This window comes from Xenopus tropicalis, chromosome 4 (genome assembly GCF_000004195.4).
Source record: "Xenopus tropicalis strain Nigerian chromosome 4, UCB_Xtro_10.0, whole genome shotgun sequence".
Taxonomy (NCBI): Eukaryota; Metazoa; Chordata; class Amphibia; order Anura; family Pipidae; genus Xenopus; species Xenopus tropicalis.
This window is the reverse complement of record NC_030680.2, coordinates 30,877,617-30,902,632: the sequence shown is the minus strand read 5'-3', so window position 1 is coordinate 30,902,632 and position 25,016 is coordinate 30,877,617. Positions and strand designations below refer to the sequence as shown.

The following is a 25,016-nucleotide window of genomic DNA, read 5'->3' as shown; positions in this document are numbered from 1 at the left end:
GAACTGGTAAAGGGACATTGAGTATGGTCTGGGACATTAATAGTTAATGGGGAGTATCCCTGCAGTTCCGGTTATAGCCACAGGGTGGTGCATAAGCCTATATAAAAGGGGTGCTGCCATGTGCTGAGGAAGATTGAGTGTGGGGATTGCCTCTGGACTGAGGTGCTCCAGGATTGAGTAAGCAGTTTCCATGTTACAGGACACTCTAGGAGTGCCAGGTAGGAGGTTGTAGGAAGAATGGGCAGACATTGCCCCTCCAGGAGTGTAGAGGGGTTAAGACCTCCCCAGCAATACATCAGCTGGAAGATCAGGGCATACAGTGGTTGGGCAAGGGGGAGAGAGTCCCTACTAGATGGGAGATTCCTAATCAAGGGTGCCTGGGCGTGAGTACTGGGGTGAGTCTTTGTGGAGGGTCTGCCTAGCGTGAGTACCGGGGAGAGCCCTATGAGAGGGTCTCTTGGCGAGAGTACCAGGGGGAGCTCCCAGATAGGATCATCTGGCGAGAGTACCATGGGTACCCCTTTGGGAGAGGTTCTCTACGAGTGGAGTAAAGGAGAAGGTGCCCTGACTGCATGTATTACACCCTGGAGAGGTCTGCCCAAATAAAGATCCATCTGTTTCATCATATACCTCGGTGTTCAGCTTATTCATACCCAGGACCACTAACCAAGCCGGTAAGAAGTTACCCCAGGGAGGGGCAAAACTGCCAGGAGTAGAGTGGATCCCAGAGGGGTTGAATTACAGTATTAAGTCACAGGGTGGGGAATATAATCCCACAATATCATCCCTGGGTGGAGGCACGCCATTGCTGGGAAAGTACCTGTCCCCCATAGTAAGCGGGGCTCAGGGCTCCTGTTGCGCCAAATAATAGCAGTAGCAGCACTGAATCCGCAAAAGTGGGCTACATATATATACTTTTAATGATATAAAACTCAGTAAACAAAGTGAAAGGCTGCTTACTGCATGAATGAGCTGCTATTGGTCACTGCCGTGAGTGATGAAACAATGGAGCCTGCTGGCACCTAGATCCTCTCTGGAGCACAGTAATACTCTCTCCTTGGTGGTAGTAAGGCTTCAGGAAGAAAATGAGAGACCTTCGGCCATCCAGGAACAATATGTGTTGAGCACAAACAAAACGGAGAACTTCACCTGCTGAGGGGTTATTAACCCATTCCTGCCAAAGCCATTGCACTTCATATAGACAAAGATGATTGTCAGAAGCAGGGGGTTGTGGGTAGAAAGAGGTTATGTCTGTGGCGCTGTAGATATGAGTTCCCCCGGGGGGGAGGGAATGTGTTTATCCGGCGGATGACAGGCCTATTAGATGCTGCAAGGTGTGTTTGAGATGCATTTCTTCTGACAAACTCCCCGCGCTGCTCTCTGATCAATGCTTTCAAGCCTCATTATTTGTGCTAACCTTCAGTTTGTACACAGAGCCAGGCCGCCCTGCTCCCCATACACACAGAATGCGAAGGCGCTTGCCTGGGGGGCCGGGGGGCTCAGCCAGGAGTGACAAGGCGTGACAGATACTGGATGGATGAGGATTTGGAATGGCATCAGCGCTAAGTAAATACAATCAAATGTGGATAAAACAATAGGCACGCAGGCTACTGAAAGGCAAATATATATCCAGGCAGATAATCACTGGATTAATTGGTTCCTGTCTCATTATAAGGAGTCAAAATACACCCAGGGGAGCAGATTCAGCAATGCGGTGCCCGAAGCACAGGGAATATTCTGTAGCAGCCACCCAGGGGGGCAAAACAATGCAAATTAGCCATACCCATCTGATATGTTTAGGGGCAGGAGGCCGAGCGCCGGGGCAAAGTCCAGTAACTGGTGATGGCGACACCCTATTGTGACATCACTTATGTGTGCGAGTAACATGATTGTCGCCACAGTCAATGCAATGCTAAAGTTGGGTTATGCCGTTACTATGGCAAAAAGCTGGAAGGGGCTTCTGTCCCAGCGGAGCATGGAGCTCAGTGCCAATTGCTGAGTTCATTAAGTTTAAACACAGAAAATACAACTTTGTAATAAAAATAAAACCCCCCTCTCTTTTATGCATATATGGGAGATGTTACAAATTATAATCAGTGTTCTATGTATCCCATTGTAAAGTTTAGTTCCAGGTGAGGGCAACTCCCTGCATGTGTAACTGATGGGCATGGGCAGCCCACTTTGCCCAGGGAGCCCAGATTCTATAGAATGTACTAGAAGCAAAATGATCCCCTGGGCTCAGCAGCTCGGCCGCATAAAGTGAGTCTCCTGAGCAGCCCCAAGTACGGTTCCGTTGCTTATCATACTAACATACATGGGTGCCAGTGGAGCCCCATACTACATGCATGCTGCCCGCAGTCCCTCACACAGGCCCAGGCCTACGTATATCCCATCCTTGGCATATGTATGTGCACCATAGGGGTTGGGCTAAAAGAGAGAGAGATAAAACATGCTCATTGCCCAATGTTGGGCACTGTCTATCTGCACCCAAACTGCACCCACGTTAACTCTTTAATTGCATCTAGCACTGCCACAGAGCAGCAACTCCCAGCAACCTTGTGCCAGTTGCACTTTTAGGCTAATGTCAGACCAGGTGTATATTTTCGGCAAGCTGAAAAACCTGTGCCTGCACCCAAATGAATGGAATACGCTTGGGTGCAGGCACATGTAGCCGATATCCGCCAAAGATATATTTTCGGCAGATATCGGCTACATGTGCCTGCATCCAAGCGTATTCCATTCATTCGGGTGCAGGCACAAAGTGGGCAAAAACTACAGTAGCAGGGTGTACGAGAATATGCCCGTGTGACATCAGCCTTAACTATCAGCCACTGAGCAATTAGATCCAGGGTTCCTACATCTGAATGTACAAAGTAGATGTGTGTTTGGGAAATCTGTTCTACCTTTGTGCTTCTTTTTATGCTCCATTCCAGGCCGCTGACTAGTGCCAATCTCTGGGGGGTGCATTGTGGGCAAAACACTTACATATAAACTTTGCACTGTAACCAATGAGAAATGAGCCCTGTCGGTTACCATCTCAATTCACCATGTATTGCTCTTTCTGTATAATCACCGGAGGCTGAAGGCCCTGTATTTAGGGCTGGAAAGTGTCAGGTTGGCTCTGACCATTTGACCCAAGGGAGCTGGCAGGGGGTTACTTTTTAGTCACTTTTCAGCCAACTGAAAGATTAAAGCTGCTACTTGTTCTGATGAAATGAACACATTAGAGGGGGCGGGATGCATTGCGCTCGCTGTAAGATTAGATAGAATGGCTATGTACTTACAATCAATGCTCAGTTCCACAGGGCTGGCAGAAAGGGTTAAGCACTTCAACTGAACATAAGAGCGTCACGCAGCGTCTCCAAACCCACAGTGTTTTGTGAACCCCCAGGCTCTCATGTAGCAAATGCAGCCAAGGCCAACCAAGATGCCAAATCCCACAATGCCTTGCATGCTTCTTTATAGGTCTGTTAATCAGCAGACTGCTATAAAGCTTCAATAGCCAGAATCAGCAGTGCAGGGACAAACAAATACTGCTTTCATTGGTTATATTATTCAAAAATAACTTTAAAGCCATTGAGTATTTTTTATTGTTGAATGAACAGTGGAAAAGTGGCTCAGAATTAGATTCCATTAAGTATAATTTTGCTTTTTGGGCAGGCCCGGATTTGTGGAGAGGCCACAAAGGCCCAGGCCTAGGGCGGCAGAAGCTCAGGGGCGGCATGCCGCCCCACCGCGAGAACATTTTTAAGTTTGGCTCCCATACGGAGCAGTCGGGACCTCTCCCCACTGCTCCGTATGGGAGTTTAAAGGAGCGCATGTGCACTCGCGGCTGCATTCGCGCATGCTCACTGGAGGGCCAGCGTTTGCGCATGCGCACGGGGGGGGGGGGCCAACAGGGGTGGCCTCGGGGCACCCAGAAGAGAAATCCGGCCCTGTTTTTGGGTCTACTTCACCTTTAAACAAGTAATGAACATTTGAATTTAAATGGAAAGTACAACTCTCTCTTTCTATATATTTCTCTATCTATCTATCTATCCCCTCTGCATTACCCTTCCCTTTTGTTTAGTAAAAACGCCACACTTTTGGCTCACCTAATCAAATATTTACTCAGTCACACTTAATTCACATTTTCTAGAACAGGCAGCCATCTCTAAAAAGGTATTCTCCCTTCCTTTCCCTCCTTGCTTCATACTGCACACGTGTTTCATTCCCTCCCCCCTCCCCTCTGCCAGATCCGCTTCTGATTGGCTGGTGGGTATGTGTAGCTCAGAACAGGAGACAGGATCAAGTTACACACATGCTCAGAGAATAGGAAGGCTGCCGCTGGCACCTACAGGAAGGGGAGAGAGATTTCAGTGATGTCACTGTAGGCTTCACACTGCTGTAGGCTGCCAGCACCATATCTCAGAGAAGCAAGTAGGGATCTGGGAATTTAGATATACAGTAAGTACTTAAAAAGAATGCCTTTAGACTTACTTTTAATTTATATTAACCTTTCATTGTTCTCAACCCAGTTTAAAAGGGAACATTTTGGGTTATGTCCTAACTGGCAGGAGGGGACAACACTGCCTCTCACCCACTGACTCTCACTATATATATAATGCCTGTGCCCACTGCCTATTACTATATATATATATATATAGAGAGAGAGAGAGAGAGAGAGAGCAAAAGAAAAAAAGTTTTTTCAATAAACATTTTTTCTTTTGCACCAAGTCCCTGAGTGTGCTACTCTTTCTCTATATGTCTTTTTTTTGACCTGCACCCGTGGCTGTTATTTTGGTGAGGGGTGTGCTCCACTCGCCCTTGCTCTCACTGTATAATATGCAGGGATTACACTAGATGACCCTTGCTCTTGGTGAATAATGTGCAGAGATTCTGCTAGATTGCTCTTGCTCTCACTGTATAATGTGCAGGGATTGCCCTTGCTGTCAGTCTATAATAATGTATAAGGTTCATGGATTACACTAGATCACCCTTGCTCTTACTGTATATTATACAGGAATTGCACTAGATCACTCTTGCTCTCAGTGAATTATGTGCAGAGATTGCTCTTGCTCTCTGTATAATATGCAGGGATTGCACTAGATTACCTTGCTCTCAGTGAATAATGTGCAGAGATTGCGCTAGATTGTCATTGCTCTCACTGTATAATGCGCAGGGATTGCACTAGATTACCTTGCTCTCAGTGAATAATGTGCAGAGATTGCGCTAGATTGTCATTGCTCTCACTGTATAATACGCAGGGATTGCACTAGATCACTTTTTCTCTCAGTGAATAATGATGTGCAGAGATTGCCCTTGCTCTCACTGTATAATGTGCAAGGATTGCTCTTGCTCTTACTGTATATTGTGCAGAGATTGCCCTTGCTCTCACTGTATATTGTGCAGAGATTGCCCTTGCTCTCACTGTATAATATTTAGGGATTGCATTAGATCACTTTTGCTCTGTACCAGATCTGCCTAGACAAAGAAGTATTATCTGAGGGGTGTTTGTAGCTGCAGGATGTATTACTTGCATTGCAAACTGTGTGTACATTAAAGGAAAAAAACAAATTCCCCAGTAAATGGATAAAAACACTTAAAGATGGCCGTGACCTTAAAAGATGTACATGACATATAAGAGTGGGTGTGGCCAGTTAATTGACAGAAAGAATGTGGCCCCTCCTGCTACTTGTCCCCTCAGCCTTCTTTGGGTTTGTCGCCCCTTAGGCAACAAAGTATCCAAAAACACTTGTAATGTAAATGTTGTGTATTAGGGGTATTAGTGGTGGCCACGTGTAAAACAGCTGACATGCAGCTTATATAACCCGGAACCCAATTCTTCTGCATTTGAAGGTATTTTGGGCCACTTTGCCACCTCTCCCATGGGCGACAAGGGGGCGAGGGGATCCAGCTATTTAGTGTCAGCGGCTGATGCGCTTAGAAGGGCTTCATGAAGGAATTTCTCACTCCCTGGCAGGGAAGACGTTAAGTACATTTGGCATCAGAGACAGAGAAACCGATTGCTCAGCAGCAGCAGAAGAATAACCCCCCCCCCCCTCTCTGCTGTTGCAAGGACATTGGCTGTGAGAATTACAATCCGAGTGGACTATCAATCCTAGCGCTGCTCGTCTGTATAAATTACACTACGTGCGCTGAATGCTTGAGGCTATAATGAAAGGGAAATTTGCTGAAGGTTGTGAACCCTTGTAGCAATTTGTTCTGAGACGTTCTATGGTTTGGGCAAGTATATATACTATATATATGCCATGGAAGCCAAGAGCATCACCAATGAGTCCACAGACACCTCCAGTCCCAATATTAATACACAGTGAGCTCCAAAATGCTGGAGGGCTGCAATTAGAAAGGACGTGTGGCTTAGTGCGGGGGCAGAGCTTATGGATATTCATACAGTTGCCAACTGGGTCATCTTCTCCTTTTCCCAGCATCTGCAAATGTCAACATTTGGCGAAAGCCCAGGGAAGCCTTCACTCTGCCTTTCCTTCTCCTGGCAAGTCATGTAGACTTCCCACCATTGCACATTACTTCTTCCTGCACTTACATGGCCTCCACTTATTCAGGAGTTATATGAAACGGAGCCCTGGCAATGTAAGAGGGAGGTTATGTGGATCAGGGATGTCCAATCTGTAGGGCTGCTGGTATTGATCAAGTACACAACCGTTATCCCAAAGGCTGTGGGAGTTGCAGGTAGGGCCAGGACTTGGGGTAGCCTTTGGTCCTGGTCTACAGTACAAGAAACATCGGCATCTGCAGTAATAAACTGAAATATACACACTCACAGTGCAACCATCAGTGCAACACTTGTTATTCTCCATGTTCCATACTAGTGTTGTTCTAGCTCCCAAGCCAAATCCTACCTTTCCCAACTGCTTATCCTGACTGATGTGCCAGATCTAAAATGCCACCGGGCCTGTTAAGTAGGAAGTGGCAGAATGTAGAGTGAAAATATTGGCCATGGCTGTGGCTGAGCTGGCATTGAGGGTCCTGTTCAGGGTTGATGAGGGTGGGGAAGGCAGCTGGCCCAGTTATCAGTGATATGTTTGGATCTTTCAACTTGTTGTTTCAGGTGGGCTGCAAGTGTCGCTGGGTTCGAAGGGACGGGGTGAAGTCTTTGCTTTGGTCCCACGCAACAGGCCAACTACTGATGGAGGCCTGCATGTTGAAAATATCTCATAACTGTGGCCAAATATATCTTCTTTTAATGATGTTCTCCTCCCCAGTGTGGCCCCTGTGATTCTGTCCCAGAGCGAATGCCCTCATTGCCCTAAGCTACTGCTTTACAATCCTCCTCCACTTGGCAAAGAACCTGAGACTTATTGAGGAGCGGCTTAATACACCCCTAAGGAGCCAGAAAACAACCCATCAGGCAAGAACAAACCCGCTTTGAGAACAGAAGCCTCACCTCTGCATTATAAAGTGAATAAATAGTCACAGACTGCTTAACGTCCCCTTCCTGAATAATTATATCGCATGTCTGCGGTCTCATTGTAGGCAGCAGCTAATGCAGCAGTAATGTTGCTTTGGAATGGAAATGTATATAATGCAAAATAAATATTTATATATGCTAAGCTAGCCCGGTGCATAGCTGGCAGTGTGCATAGCTGGCAGTGACGTGGCTCTTGTTCCTGTGTAAATAATGTACAGTGCAAGGCACATTTCCCAAACTCCATGTCTGACCGAGGGGAACATTGTCCATTATCTGACAATATCCCATTTGGCAGATGTTGCCTCAGCACAGTACTTAGGAGCGTGTAATCTGAAATAAGAACTGTCAGCGGCCCAAAATAATGGCTTCTCTTGCACAGCAAGCAGGCTCTGCGGATCTCAGTCAAAAAGTCACCCCCATTAATAACACCAGGTCTGTTATTCATTTGCTCTACAAAGGAAAGGATCTTTCCTATAGTATCAGTTTGGGGGGGAAGCTTAGATATCACCCAGGCTCACTCTAGAGCAGGGCATGGCAGGAGAGATTAGGTCAAAGACATAATATTTAGAGAGATGTATCTCATTTTTAATGAACCTTTGGAAAAAAAACAGTGAATTTCAGATTAGAAAGGAGCTCATTCAAGTTCTCCAGTGCTGAGAGTGGAAGATCTGAGGTTACAGTCAGGTTCTAAGGCATTTGGTATGGACAGGAGGATCAGTCAGAGAGTCGATCTATGGTTACTGCTGGCTGGCCAGGCATAGGGACCAGTTTGTTGTAGAACAGATCCAAAATGGACTGAAAACATGGTTATTTCAAATTATACCCATTAATCAAGGCTGGGCCATTATAAGGCTTGCCCATACTAACTCCTTGAATGCCAGAGAAGGCTGCTACACACATCAGTGTTGCTCTGGAATTTAGTTTGGCATCGCTTCCCCCAAAGAATTAAAGGTCCATTCTGTCACATGATGCAGTTTCCGGACATATTTTGGCTATTACTGCCCTGGTGGATGCAGCTTGTTTGGAATCATAGAAGGTCGTAGAAATAGTCCAACCCTTGGCCCAGTTCCCAGATGGATATTCCGGTGCCCAGTTCTTCAGCAAGATCCAGGCGTACTTGTATAGACTGAATGGGAAAGAATAGAGAAAGAAGGTGAATGTATTGGAATCCATTATTCTAACACTGATTCCCTAACTTCTACTCTCAAACAAAGTGTCAGGGACGATGCTCTCATTCTGATGCGTACATAAGTACCGCCGGGCACACAATCAACATGATACATATTTGTTTGTCCATGTGTTACTTTCAGGGGCCACAAATAGAATTCTACTACTGTGAAAGTAATACCATGTTAATATCCACCTAATGCACTTTCTGTGTGGCTGACACATCGCTTGCTGGGAATTATGTGCAGTAAGTAGTAGGGTTGGCTATTTCTGCCACACTGAATACTTTAAGGGTTCTAATGGGGCAAATAAAGCTAATTATTCCATCTGCACAGTCAATGAAACAGTTAAATGGGTGGTTCACCTGAAAATGAACTAATCATGATGCAGGCAGTGATCTTCTGAGACAATCTGTCATTTTTCTTCATTTTTTGGTGTGGGTTTGGAGCTACTTTCCTTTGTATTTTGCACCTCTCTAGCCACATTGCAATGGTATTTGGTTGCTGGAGTCTCCGTGGATTAATAATGAGGCTGGGTTTTTATTATTTTTAATATTTTTCTGTCACTGAGATACCGTTCTGTAAGGCTCTACTGGGAATCAAACCTCCTTGACCACTAAGCCTGGAGAGCAGATTGTGAGTTCCCATCTTTTTCACTGTCATCCCCATCTATTCTCATGTTTGCACCTGATCCTCCCATCACAACCTGGCAGCGTTATTGTCAGCCAATCAGAGCCAGTTATGCCCTATTTAAACCCAGCTCAAACCTCACTTTTTTCCTGAGCACTGACCTCTGTTAGCTTGAACACTGTGCCTTGTATCTAGTTCCTGCTTCCTTTGCTCTTGCTCCTGTTACTGCTCTAGTCCTATTCCTACTCCTGTCTCTACACTGCTCCATCCCGCTCCTACCTGTCCCAGAGTTTTCACCTGCACCGTCCTGTTCCCACCCTTCCCTGTCTCTTTGCTATCTCCATGCCAATCCTGTATTCTATCCCTATCCTGTTCCTGACTTTCATCCTCTGCTTTTACAGTATCTGCCTTGTTTCTGATTGGTCACAATAACCAGTCCTCGCCTGAAGGACTCACCATCCATCAAAATCCCTTACACAATCAGACCCTATCCTATTCATTCTTCAGCCTGCAAACCAAACCAGTGATTGGCTGCTACCATAAGTGGGACCCAGGCAAACAGATAACTTGCAATTCCAAAATGGGAAGAAAAAAGCTCAAAAACTAACAAAAAAAAATAAAGGGCAGTTAACTATTGTTGTAAAATATCATTGTTAGCATCGTACTTAAGGTTCATTTGAAGGCAACCTGTCCCTTTGAGAATAATATTTGGAAACCATCTTGATATCATCTCACCTTCAGTGTTGGGAAAAAAACAGCATGTTTTCCACCTTTGTTTCTGAAAAATAATAAAAAAAAATCTCATCATAAGGCAGTGAGACCCTCGCTATAATATCTTTCCTATTATGTTAGGAATGTTGGTTAAACCATATCGATGAAACTCAACAGAAAAGTCCCCAATTAAAAAAAAGCTTAGAATCATCTGACCTGCTGTGTACTCTAATCTTCACACCATGGAATACAGGCTGTAAATACAGAAAATAGCTATAACAGTTCAATTCAGCCTAGGCAGACTGATTTCCTTCCAGTTATACCTGTGGAGTCTGTAAGTATGATACAGATAACTCCCAAAATAAAGGAAACACTGCCTATAATAAGTGTAACAGAAACAGGGACTTCTACATAGATTGAGAGATACAGAAGCAGTTTATATCCCATCATGCTTAGGGTTAGGAAGATCCCATTGACAGACAGTGATGACGACTGCTCATGTTCCATACGGGACACTGACTAAGGTACTGCCGGCATTACATGTGTAGGGAAAGACATTAACTAGGGTCTGTAGGTGAAATGCATTGTAAATATCGAATATAAAATCAGAGTATTGGCAATGTCACTAAACACCTCCCATAGGTTCTATGTTTGTCTTTCCTTTGGCAGATACTACTCTATCTCCAGGTCTATCTCATGTAGAGATTCTCCTATTTGTAATCTGGTGGAAGCCTTTACTCCAGTCCTGACATACAAGTTGCCCACAGCCAAATCAACATGATATATACACAGTGATTATATCCAGATACTGACTTTTTATATTCCAAGTAATGTTCAGCTATTTGTTGGTCCCACAGAAGCTTTGGCTTGTGCTCCTTCAGGATCTCAATGTATCTGCAGAAAAGAAGAGGGGTCCATAAGAAGAGGAGGCAACACAGTTAACATAAGAGGTCCTGGTGGCAAACGCTCCAATATTTATAACATTTCAGATTATGTCCAAGAGTGGATTGGAGAGAAAGATGGGAGGCTGAGCGGTGAAGAACGATCATGGAGAGAATGAGGGCTTATATAAGTGGTAGGCAGAGGGAACTGAGGATGTGGGGTAAGAAGTAAGGAAATCAGTAAGATCTGTGGGGGGGGGGGGGGCAAGAGAGGAACATAAGGGTAAGTAAAGGTAAGGGCTAGAAATCTGACACACTATGATCATTGCATTACACTGGGCCACACTACTCATATTGACTAATGTAATTTGGAATTCTGCAAATGAAGGATTTACACATAACGCACCCAAGTTACAGAGTGCTCCAAACCATTTTGTATCACTGTACCTGCAGGGCTGGACTTTCCCTACCCAATCAAATGTCAGCTTTCCAATAATCAAAAAGAGGTGGAATTGTCCCTATCTCCTTGTTTCCTAAAGTCTGTGCCAAACTCAATGTGAGCAGAAATGATCCTGTATGAGGGGGCACTCAGGATTTACCTTGCCTCCCCAAATGTTGACGGACTATGGCTCCCAGAACCCTGAAACATATTACCAAGGTAAAAGCACATTGAAAGGTTGTAGTTCTGCAACATCTGAGGAGCTACGGGTAAGAAATACATCCCTGGGCAAATCTATGTATAACTCTTGAATCTGAATATTTATTACACTACTAATCACTTGAAACATTAAGGGACAGATTTATTACGCGCTGTAAAAAATTGGCATACAATTTGCCAGACATCTCCAGGCTCCACCATGTCAAAAACAGCGCGATTTTATATTTTTTAACATTTTTTTCTTAAAACAACTTCCTCTGGAAATAATGAAGTGAAATCTGGCATTCAGACAGTGTCAAATAAAACACACCTCGATAGATTCACTATTTATTTTACACAGTTCTTTACGCTGTTTTTTTCTGGTGAATTTAATTCTACGCAGCATAATAAATAAGCCCCTAAAATGTGGGAGCAGAGAGGTCTTTATAAGTTACTGGTCACATGCATTTTATCTTGATGAACAACGAGCGAGATGTTTCCGGATGGAAACCTACTTTTATGGCATTATTAGTTAGGGCAAGCAAGGTTTTTTTAATAAGGTTATAGATTTCATGCTACTGTTATATATAAACCTTCTAAACAGACAGACATTGGCAAATTTCAACTTTCTGTGCCCCTAGGTCCACATGTTGCTTGCACCCCCTCCCCATAGCTCACTCACCCCCTCTCACCCATCGGCTGCATTGCTTCCACTGGGGACTGGGCAAATGGGAAAGTGTCCAGTGCCCAGTGGAGATGTGCCCAGTGGTCGGCATACTGCCCATCTTACTTTGCCACCCTAGGCCCACGCATTGTGGCCAGCCCACAGATCCAGGCCTGCAGACAAAGAGGAGAAGCTATGTAAGAATTCCATTTATAGGGACGTATTTCTTATAAAAGCTTTACATTTTGCTTTTTCAGCTATTTTTATTTGCCCAGATGTGCCTCCCTATGTGTTTAGTTATTAGCTACACCTCTCAGTAATTAGGGATGCATCTTCGGCCTTTTTCAGCAGGATTCGGATTTGGCTGAATCCATGGCCTTGGCCGAACCAAATCCAAAGTAGAACTGCTCCAGTTAAAATGCCATTCACATAAGTGCTTCTGCCTAGTGCCATTAATTAGGTGTAAGGCACAAGTTGCAGGGTACCCTAGTGCAAGGGAGCCCAGTACTTTGAGTGTTGCACCTATGGTACCAAGACCAAATGCCATTATAGATGCTATGCTCATGAACAACCACCTTAGTAACTTGTAACTTATTTATTAGCATTGATAAACCAGGAGCAAGTGTCACACTGGGCCAATCAAATATGCGGGAAACATGACAAGGGAACCACATAGAGCCAATTCCAGGCACAATTTTGTCTGTTCTAAGCACCCACTCCCCTGCAGAGGAATTCTAGAATATTTGGACAAGTATAGACCATAATAAGTGTCCAACCCCGTAAGTTGCAGCAACAAAGTCTTAACGCACCTTTCTCCAGACACATTACCGTGTTTGACAACCATTTTACAGGTCTAGACGTGTTGCAGACACTATAAAGATTGCGCCTTAATAAAAGGGTCACCACCTAATCTCATTCATAAGGCGGTGCGCCCTGACATTTCCCTAGGGAGACATTTGGATTTTTTCCTTGTTTGTGTTTGTCCTCCCTGTTCTCTAAAGGAGCTTTTGCAAATTGCATGTTTCTAAATGTCATTGGAAAAAAAACAGTTTTCTAAGGCAATATTTAATATTGTACAGAGCTCCTGAATGTCACAAGATGACAAAATGTACTGTATAAACCAATTCGTAAACAGAAAAAAAGGCAATTGGTCTGTAGCTCTACACTACATTGAACTGCTTCCCCCTAAAGCTGGCCGATAGATATCCTTGTACCATGGTACTGGTCACTTGCTGAGGCGCTACATCCAACCATGTAGGGTGCATTGTCTGCAACTCCTGTATTCTTAATCATTCAGGTCAAGTCATCTTAATTTAACGGCCAAACCACTTATGGCTCCTCACACAGTACAGTATCTGTACCTTCGGCCCATGGGCATAGTGTACAACATTGGCATAGCACCATAGTGGTGAAGACACACAGAGCTACTAGTAGCAGCTACTTGTCGTGGCTACTAAAATTAGACAATGCTGATCAATTACTGGTAATTGTCTGTACCTGTGTTTTAGCAGAGGCAATTCTCAGTATTGTCTACGACGGGGTATTTTATGGAGTTTAGTAGCTGAAAAAACAGCTGCTACTAGTAGCTCAGTGTGTCTTCTTCCTTAGGTTGTATGCTTTGGTTTGGAATTCAATTAGGGCATGCCGCCTTTTGGTTACTGGCGCTCTGGGCAGGAGAGTGGGCAGTGATGTAATAGGGATGGGGCAGTGACGTCAGGGGTGAAGTTGGAGGTGGGGCAGTGATTTCAGGTGTGATTGGTGATTGGCCCAGGGGTGCTGCTCCCATGAGGCGAGTTGAGAAATAACGCTCTCTGCACTAGCAATGTGCACCCCCTCAGGTGGCTAGGACCCCTGAGGCGGTGCTGGATTGGCCGTATCAATCATGGAGAGTCCTGTACAGATTTCCTAATTTGGAAAACCAGGCAGGCAGTTTTGACCTAGACAGACCCTCTAAAAACCAGGCTATCAGAGGCAAATCCAGATAGGTGTCAACCCCAAGATCAATGTTTAAAAAAAAAAAAACATCAGTCTAAACTGACATTCAAAATAGGCGCAGGCATTTCAAATACACAGAGGCCCAAACAGCCTCCCACCAGCCCAATAAATAGTGACTGTATATGGCATCTTACAGCAGCCCCTCTGGCATTTGGCAGAACCCACAGATTGCCAGTCCAGCCCTGCCAGCACTTCTAAGTAAGGAAAAAGGTCCCAAGACACTGTCCCATAACCTTGTATGTTACTAAATAAAAGTTAAGTGATAGATCCTCCTTAGCCAAAGTAGGAATTGCCACTGTTTTTGCTTTAGTATTGGGGCCATAAGGTGCCGGTGACCTGTTCTATAGCTCAGCACTAAGAATGTGCTACATGCTGTTTGTTCCACTTGGCCTGGAGTTGAACTGCAACTGGATGGGCCCCAAGTTGGACTTTCTTTATCTGAAACAGCAGCACTGCAGCAAGTGAACTTCTCATGCACTGTGATTGGTTATTCACTCTGGGAAGGTCAAATGTGATCATAATCAATCATGGTGCAACGGGTGAATGAAACAAATGCCACCACATTTGGATACAAATTGCTAGAGGCTTATGACTTTGACCTTTTCAGGGTTGTGTGAGCAAGTAACGTGAGTAGGAAGGGGCTGCTTCTATAATTGCATTCAATATTCTGTAAAGCAAGCGCTGCTTGGGACCCCACAAGGCTGAAGCCAAATTACTCTTTTCATCACATACAGATATTCTTTCCGAAAAGACTCATTTCTGTGGGCCTTTTGAAATTCTGATGAGATTGCGGGCAATAAAATAATATTAATAGTTACAGGGAGAGAAGTTTAAACCTTGCAATAAATGGGGATTTTGCCGGCAGAATGAAAACAAGCTTCTTTTGCCGGAGAAAGATTTTCCTCCTATATCAAATTGAGAAGCACATATAAGCTCCAAATGAAAGTGAAATTGGCTTTGCAGGATCCGAGGAAGGGAGGGGAGAAAGGTTTCATTCAATTTCAATTCTGCCTTTTATAAAAAGTGTAACAAATAATATGTTTCTGTTCAAAGAGATTGGGACTGGGCCACCCGGCTCTCACCAGAGTGGCACTCCGGCACAGCCATGGACACTTTTAATGATATAGTAACATAATATTGGTTCTTATATAGCACAAGTCATGTTACATAGCCCTGTAGAAATATATTTCAGGTTTGATGAGTGCCAAATAGAGATTACCATTAAATTATGGAGCTCGTCGAGGCAAGAAAGAAAAGTATCCTGAGCAAAATCGGATAGTAAACAGGGTTTGGGCTAAGGCTTCTTATACACAGATTTTTGATCCCCAACCAGTGGCTCAGGAGAAACATGTCGCTCACCAACCCCTTGGATGTTGCTCCCAGTGGTCTCAAAGCAGGTGCTTATTTTTGAATTTCTGGCTTGGAGGCCAGAGGAGAGCCTCCTGCAGGATGCCAGTCCACATAGAGGCTACCAAATAGCCAATCACAGCCCTTATTTGGCACCCCCAGGACTTTTTTCATGCTTGTGTTGCTCCCAAACTCTTTTTACATTAGAATGTGGCTCATGGGTAAAAAGGGTTGGGGATCCCTGCTCTAGATGAATAAAGAAGATGAGGCACTTTGTTCTTCCAGTCAATATGATTAACAGTTTGTGCCTTCTGATCCCCATTAATATTTGGCAAACAAGGAGACAGCTCTGGGCCAGGAAAGATCATTTATAAACACTAGGAACTCAATAAGCGACTGACACAGCAAAAACTCAATGTATCATTATCTACTTTTTCTGCTGAAAGTGAATTCAAAGCATCTATTAAACATAAAGAAGAACTTCCTGACATTACTTCTGAGCTCCTCACCCAAGAGAACCACACATAAACACTGTGGCCCCAAACAACCCTAAGCAGTAGCAATATGTTTATCTTAAGACATAACCAGCAGGAGCACATGTATCTTCCATTTGGGTAGCAGTTTCTTGCCCCTCAGATGTGGTGCACACATGACAATGACAAAAAGGGGTCTTTGTTGCACTTATGGTGCTTCTAATCCTACTAGAGCAGTGTCCTATAAGTGAAAGGGTAACAAGTAGCTAAAGGGCTATGGCTATGGCACAAGAACTGACTGCAGACATGGTGCAAATAATTTTTTTAGTAGCCAACACATGCAGGGCCAACTCCTGAATTTAGACCTCTATTTACTAAAGCTTACCTACATTTTAAGCAGTTGATATTCTCAATAGTTAAACATGGCCAACTCTGACAACGCTGTTTTGATTGGTTTTGTTTGCTTGGCCAACAAGATGGATACACTAAAACTCTATTCTTCTCATAGCTAGGCTGAGCAGAGGGCCACACATCTCTGGATGAGTAGAGTATGCTCAGCTTTAAAAAGCTTGAGGCTTGTTCACAGGGTAAAATTTAGGATAATGGAGGGCACTCCGGGCTAAGATATCCTTGCCCTTTACAAACAATCAAAAAGAATAAGTATATAGAATTTATGAAATATCCAGGTGCTAGGGTTTCAACAATCCCCCCATTAGAGGATTATATATATACCAATAAAACTCCAAACAAACCCTGCACACTGGAAAAAACTTTCCCAGGGAGGTATTATAGTTTATTATAGTTAAAAAACATTTTTATTTAACAAATCATTCTGTAGCCAAAATATTGCATCTTAAACAGTACAATATCCACCAATAAACAATACATACCACCCAGTGAAAAAACTAAACAAGAGTATATGAAGGCAGATACTCTGGATGAGAAAATACCCCAATGTTTCGGCTCAAACGCCTTTGTTAAGGGAGCTCTAGTGTCCATAGTGTAGTACACAGTTTTTAAACCCTGTATGACGCCAAAAAATTACCGCACAAGAACGCGTTCTCCTCTGCTCGAGTACCGTGACGTCACTTTCGCATACATCACTGCTTGTTCACAGGGCAGTCAGAGCTGAGCACCAAGCTCAGGCAGTGCACATTGCTAGGCTTTGGGACGAAACAAGAACAATGGTTGGATGAAATCAGATCCATATGGAGTCATTGATTCAGAACTCTGCCATCCACTGTCCACTTCTTTCCTCCCACCCCCACCAGCAATCTCCACAGCCTGGCTAAACTGCTCTCTTCCACTCAACTCATCAACTACCTCCAGTGTCACATTAACCAACTGTATCTTTCATAGCCCCAGTTAGAGCCTCTCTGGCATTCTTTCCAGTTGTCAAGTTTGCCACAGTTGTTGCATGAAAAAATGGCAGTAGCTCCAGGGTTCCCACAGCAGCCTGTATCAATGGACACAGCAAACTTGCAGGTATACATGTCATTTTGATAGCGAATGCCAGAAGAGACTACTCTAGAGGTGGCCATACACGGGCCGATTGTAGCTGCCGATATCGGTCCCTTGGACCAATTCGGCAGCTTATTGGGCGTGTAGGGGCAGAAACGAGGGGCATGCTTGACTGATATCTGGCCTCAAATTAGCCAGATATTGATCGGGCAGGTTGAAAGATTTAGTCGGATTGGGGACCACATCGGCTCGTTGATGCGGTCCCCGAACCGACTGCCCCAGTGCCTCCATTATAATTCAATCATTTGGCCCCAGTGCCAAACGATCAAATTAGCCTACATGTTCCCCAATATCACCCACTCGTAGGTGGGGATATCGGGTGAAGATCCGCTCGCTTAGTGACCTCGCCAAGTGAGCGGATCTTCACGTGTATGGGCACCTTTAGACTTGACAGATGCCATAGAAATATCCAAAAGTCAAAGATAAAAATAAAAACAATTACTAACAGCAAAATCCCCTAAAAACAGTACATTGAAAAATGACAGATTCTTCATTGTATTCACTGATTAATAATAACGTTTGTTTTAAAGTTTTCATTTACTGTGCCCACGTGGCAACATGACGCCTTTGTGGCTACCTGAGTATAATGGTGCCCGCTTGATGTCAGTACACAGCACTGTAGTTTTATATAAAGTCCCCCAGAAAACAAAGAGATATGATGTGAATTCTCTGGAATATCTGCAGATGGTGAAGGATTAACTGCGGCATGAAGATTTGATCTAGCATTTAACTTGGCACGCAGCTTTCGGCATTCGAGAGGTTTACATTTCCCGGAGGCCATTGTGGGGTATTATCTGGCTATAGCATGCATTCGCTGCACTAGCCTCATATGGACGCACTGCTTTGTTCTCAGAGAAAAGTGAGGAAAGTTTCACAGAAATGGTCATTTTTTGCTTTAAGTGTGACTTTCCGTCGAAGCGATACAGCTAATGCAGGCACGCAGGAACCAGTTCTGTATTCTTCTATAAGGACAAGGAAAGGTAGAATCACTATAGGGGGTGCCAGGCCCAGACTGGCAATCTGTGGATTCTGGCAAATGCCAGAGGGGCTGCTGTAAGATGCCATAGACAGTCATTATTTATTGGGTGTACTTGTGATGCCAGGGTCTATTTTGAATCCCAATTTGGGCCAGGGGGGTGCCAAGGTGTTTGGCACTGGGACACTGATAGAGTATGGCCAATATGGAGATGAAAAGTAATTTGGGTCAGTGAATTTTTGGAAGAAGAGTTCTGAAGTATGGAACCAGAATTACTAGCGGTACCTAATATCTTGGCACCCACAGTGATTCTACCTTTCTTGTCCTTCAACAGATTATAGAGGTAATTTGCAGTAAGCAAAGTGCCATTTCCAGCTCAGTCATCACGTTTTTTTCCCATAATGCAGCGTTCCCCCACCGAATTCCAGTGCTGTTGCTGTCGAAACCTCAATATCAATGCAATGCCATTAGACGTCTATAGACACGCAGCACTAAAGAAACCCTAGAAATGCCACCTGGTTCCAAGGCGGCAGCAGCTCCACGATTTCTCTGTGTCAGTAGGTGCAACTGCACTCAATTCAGAACAAGAGGCAGGAAGGACAGAGCAGCGCAGAGCCCAACTAGACAGAAGTACAAAGAGTGGGTGTAAATGATCCCTTTTTGTGACGGTTGAATATGTTTCTGAATATGAGAAAGTGAATGTACATTGCACCTTACAATAAGATGCTTTGGAATAATTTGATGAAATCATTGAATATGTATAAGATGCCTAATATTGTTTTGCTGCTGGTGTTTTTCTCCAATAATTGCATTCCCTGTTGAATATTCGGCGGCACAATTTCATCATATCAGTAGCTTCAAACCATGACTCAGGTTTGCCCCCTGCCAACAGAGAAGTGCCCCAGGGCAGGTGCAATACTGTTACAGGCGCCAGAGGGGGTATGTGCACTCTTACCCTGTGATACATTCATGTTTAAATTTAACCATTTCCAATAAAGTTCCTCTTAAAACAGATGTTAGATCTGACATCATTGAAAACTGAATATATGCCCAGCCTTGGTCTTTCCCTATAAAGCTTGAGGGTAGGGTTAAGACTTAAAAAGAATTTTCCGGCTGAGCAGGATGTGTAAAGGTTTATTCCTCCATTATGATCAGGGCTGTGCAACCGGTGGCCCTCCAAAGGATTTTGATGGCCTCCATTCTGCTCTGAGGCTCCATAGATTTCACTGTATGGCATTAAAGGTTGCCACCCAGCCAGTAATTTACCAGTAAATCACCAGCTCGTGTCAGGGCCAGTATTACATATTTCCCTGAAATATAACTGAATTTATTCCCTTATTCCTACCCCCCCCGCAGTATTTTTAAGTACTCACTCTTCATAACCAGGATCTCTCCACAGACCCTGATCCACCCATTTCCCACCCTGATCCACCTATTCCCTGCCCCTGATGCAAAGTCATTGGTCCACCTTTGTGATGTCACTGCCTGCCTCCCTCGAACACTGGTCGATAAGTTTGAGGGAAGAAGGTGGCAACTCTAATGGCGTCATCATTGTAAGTTAATCCGGTCCCCAAACATACTATGTGCCAATAAATATAGACGCCAACCCTAATGGCATCATCACTGGAATTTAATTCAGCCTTTGAACATACTATATCAGAAACAACCGCATGTAACAAGATGGATGAAGCCTTACACTGAACTACAGATTGGGGAATTGACCAAAGCACCTTCTGCCAACATTTCCTAACTTTACAGATGAGGAGGAGAGGATGGCAAAGTGCCGCTGAGGAACCTACAAATGTACAGGAGGAGGAACAAAGCCGTGGGAGGACCACTTGGAAATTATATAATTGATCTGTACTTTTGTCCTCTAAATATGCCATTACTAGTCTCAATATCCTACAGAAAGAAGGCAAACAAAAGAATTCACAATATTGTTAAACGACAAGTCCAATTAGGAGGCAGCAGACACAGAACTATTCCACCGCAGCCGCCCCTGGACCTGGTTAATTGGCTGCTAGAGTTGTGCTGCCATATGAAATATATCTGACTGTAATTATGCAATCAGCAAATGGAACAGGAACTAATACATTCCATGACTTATGGATCTCAAGTTATTACAGCAGCTAATGAACCTTTAAGGGCTGATTTATCTGGTGATGAACGGAGCCTGATTGCTTGAGGGGGCTGCCTCTATCTGAGCAGTGGAAAGAACGTTGAATGCAACAGGGTTGGGTTTTTTTTTTCTCATCAAAGGACCAAAATCTGTTGCTGACCAGCCTAATATTAAAACCAACCAACCAGCAACCCACAGATTGAACTGAAGTGAAATTATTCTATCAGGCTCGATTAGAGGTGCATACAGTGTAGTTTTATGGCTGTGTTTCTCTATGGGCTATGAAGAAAGGTAGGGAGAAGTTCCAATAGCTATGGCCGTGGATAACCATTAGTGGCTGATTATGTCCCTAAAGGATTCAAAACCACACCTCTTGTTTGCTAGATTGTAAGGGGCTTATAACACAATAGAAGGGCTATGGAAAATGATAGTAAAGGCAAGCTCAGCCATTAACACCATGGATGAAGCCAGGGCAAATACAGCAAGATACATATATTTAGCTATAAACATTTCCAATAGAAAAATACAAATATAAATATAAGAATAGCTGCTCTTTATTGGAAAGAATACTCGGATTCACCAGCCTTTTGCGGTTGCCGTTTGTTGACATGCTGCTTTGTAACACAAAGCGACCTATTTCATGCTAACATCCAATCACGGGATAATTATACCAACTTAATACCCATACAGAATCGGCCATGTTCTCTTCAAACAATGTAAAAGCTCTGAGCCGGAGCTGATTTAATTTAAGAAGCCGAGAACATTGATCTCCACTTCATTAAGTCATCTCTTCAAACATTTCAGACCACAGTAATAAATCTCATCGCAGATGAAAATCGATGATTATTGGGAGAGGTGGAGATGATTGCGGCACTCTTTCATTGCCAGAAGGACCGGGCAACTGACAATCCTCCTATTTTACTATCTTCTCACTGCAAGACCTACATGTCTATGGAAAGGGCCACTGCAGCGGGTCGGCAGGAAAAGAAATAGTCCTGCTTCAAAAATCTGAAGCCAAATAATTCTTTCATGTGATTTCTATGTGACCGGAACCATAGTGAAATGAAACCCACAATCCAACAGTCATTCTGTCCCAGGATATAAAAATAACAATCTTGGCCAAGAGTGGCCTAAGGACAATGACTTTGCGTTCTACCTGCGTTTGGTGCTTACATGTGCCTATGTCACTACATAACACAGGGGAACGCTGGACAAAATGCTTGTCTGTATGGCACTTATGGTATGGAGATCCAAATTACAGAAAGATCTATTATCCGGAAAACCCCAGTCCCAAGCAATCCAGATATGTAAAATATCTGTAATATAATTCTCTACATTACCACAGACATTACTTGACCTCTCCTTATCTTATTTAAGTGTCTTACCCCAATGTGTAATGTAAAGCACTAAGTTTGCCCATTTACCTATAGCAACCAATAAAATGTTTGTTTTGAAACAAATGACCATTACATGCTACCTGCTGATTGGCTGATATTGGATATTGTGTTTTTTTATGAAAAAATACTTGAATTGGAAAAAAACGCATTGAATTGAAACAAAATTGCATTGTTCTATTCACTTTAGCCGAAATGTTTCAAATAACTTGTTGAATATACAACACCCATTGCCACTTTTAGCTGCTAAATGTTTTTGGTCAGTTTTTTTATTTTTTGAAATTTTAATAAATTTGAGATTTTTGTTTGCAATCGTAGAAGAAAACTTGCTCTTGACTAGTAATAAACAGTGACTGCCAACTCATTAATCACCCTATGGTGATCAAATGCATTTCTTCCCATGCGGCACCCATAGGTGTCAAGGACAGGAAGAAGAAGAAATCCCCAGCCCCACTATCTCCAGACCATAACGAAATTGTAATTCTAAGAACTTTCCAATATACTCAATTACACATTTTCAATTATTTATTTGTAGAAGTAACTGCTTTTAAAAGCAGTAAATCTGTCTGTCCTTCCCTTGCACTGCTGCTTCTGACTACCTGAACCCCTAAAACAGGGATCCCCAACCTTTTATACCCGTGAGCCACATTTAAACAGAAAAAAATGTTGGGGAGCAACACAAGCATGGTAAAAGTTCCTTGGGGTGCAAATAAGAGCTATAATTGGCTATTTGGTAGCCCCAATAGGACTGGCAGCCTATAGAAGGCTCTGTTTGGCTTTACAGGCTTTACACTGGGTTTTATTTAATTAAAACTTGCCTCCAAGCCAGAAGTTCAAAAATAAGCCACCGGGAGCAACATCCAAGGGGTTGGTGAGCAACATGTTGCTCCTGAGCCACTGGTTGGGGATCACTGCCCTAAAACAATGCAGCGCAGTATCCAGCTATCCTCCAGCCAACACTACATTTTCCACAATGCCTTGCACACTTCTATTGCTACATGTCTGTTCATCCCAGAACTCACAAAGCATTGTGGGAATCAAAGTCTTGTCTGGAGGGGAGCTGTCTGCTGCAGCATTGTTGTCAGAACAAGCAGTGCAGATTATAGCAACGATCATACAGATACTGCTTCAGATCCACTAAAACTCTGTATTGAATGCATATTAAATGATATTTCTTAATATTAATCCTTTATTTCAGGACCTATGAGAAATGCAATCTTTGAGTTGATAAACATAAAAGGCCCACACCTCAGGCGCCTTTATAAAATGAACGCTATTGAGCACGTAAGCCACTATAATGTAATTGAGAGAACATTAGAACTGAAAAATTAGAATGTTAGAGCGAGGCAGAGTGACCCAGAAATGCCTCCATTATTCCTGGCTTTCCTCCAGATTAAAATGATTTCTGCCCCAGGTGTGTTACTGAGCCCCCCTGCCCCGGCCATTCCACTGGTGAGACAAGCCCCCTCTCCTATCCCCCTGCCCCCCAAACAGAACCAATTAGTCATGATTTGGCATTTGCTTCTCTGGAATCATTGCTTAATTAATCTGCTCTTTATCTGCCCGCAGATTTTAATTACGTGCACCTTGACTCGCCCTGTGCTCCCCTCGCCGCTCTAGGCGCAGTGACTCATACGGTAAGTGGTGCAATAAAAGGCATGAGATCAGCGCAGCGAATGCACCATAAACCTGTCAGCTTTAATGGGGCTCCCCCCTTGTCTGAGCCGCGTCTTCTACATTGGGAGCTAGGCCTGGAGGCGCCTCTAATCACGGGCAGCTTCTCTGTACCACTTTATTATGAACAAACACTGAGACAATCTGCTGCTCTTTATTCTGTATTTCTAGTGGGTTTTGAACTTTTTACGTTTTTATCAGGCTTTTCTTCAGCCTGAAATTTAAAGGATAGAGATGTTTCATCCTGAGAGTAGAAATTTATAGTTAAAATAATTCACATTTTTAAAAAAGTATTTCCTTTTTCTCTGTAATAATAAAACAGTGATGGTAACTAAGCTGCATGAATCCTTAGTGGAGCCAAAACAATCCTATTGGGTTTATTTAATGTTTAAATATTTTTTTTAGTAGACTTAAGGTGACGATCCGAATTACAGAAAGCCCCCTTATGCAGAAAACCCCAGGTCCCGAGCATTCTGGATAACGGGTCCCATATCGGTACCACTTCCCTTTGTATTCGGATCCTCTCCTGTTCTAAAGTGGAAATCTTCTAAATGAAAAAGAGAAAAGAACATAAAGGCAAACGACAAAGTGCCTTAGGGTACGGTCACATGGGGAGCTTTGTCACCGACGGTAACGCAGATTCACTTACCTTCTGCAATAAAACAAATTACTTACGTCAACCAGCTTCATCACAGGAGAATGGGAAAGGAGGCAATTTCGCAAGATTAAGTGGGATTGCCACGAGTAATGTGCATTAATTGTGGCAATTCAAAGGTAAGTGAAGGGGAAAGCTTTGTCCCCTGCGGTAGCACAGATTTACTGCGGACCTGTGTGCCAGTATAAAATATCACTGGGATAACTGCCCCTTTAAACTCCCACTATTGTTATTGTAATGCTCCCTTGTAGTTGCTGGTTATTAAAAAATTGTGGGTCTAGAAAATTAATATTTTATATATATATAAAGGGTGCAAGTGCACTATGGGTAGAGTTGCCACCTGTCTGGTTTTGACCAAGACAGCCCAGTTTTCAGCTCCCCCCCAACCAAAAAAAAACAAAAAAAAACTGCAAAACATTACGCCACTAGCCCTAGCAACCAGTTACAATTCCATGCTCAAGAGTTGATAGGGTTGACACCTGTCTAGTTTTAAACCGGAGAGCCCTGTTTTTTAAAGGCCTGGTCCTGTTCAATATCACCTGTTTGGGTTTCAAAGTTCAGAAGCCCAGACAAATGTCTGCTGCTGTGACTCACTATTAGCATTACCACCCACCCAGTATTTTACCCGCCCCTTTTGAGGTCACAGACTGCCCCCTTTGTCACTGCCTCCCCCTCTGGCCAATAAATTCCCTCAAAAAATGGTGGCAACCCTACCCACAATCTGCACAATCTCTTCCCCACGAT

The 25,016-nt window shown here is 43.6% G+C and overlaps 1 protein-coding gene across 5 annotated transcripts in view; it reads right to left on the bottom strand.

Annotated features, from left to right (window-relative positions):
• Window positions 1-7,987: 7,987 nt before the first annotated feature.
• Window positions 7,988-25,016, bottom strand: part of chid1 (chitinase domain containing 1) — a 163,882-nt gene continuing 146,853 nt past the window's right edge. For 3 of the 5 annotated variants that reach the window (XM_012960959.3, XM_012960960.3, XM_031900036.1), the window contains 3 exons: window positions 10,750-10,830; window positions 9,961-10,003; window positions 7,988-8,555 (listed from right to left, as the gene is read on the bottom strand). In XM_012960959.3, the coding sequence (XP_012816413.1) occupies window positions 8,457-8,555; window positions 9,961-10,003; window positions 10,750-10,830 (223 nt within the window). In that variant the 3' untranslated portion in view covers window positions 7,988-8,456. 5 annotated transcript variants of the gene reach the window in all.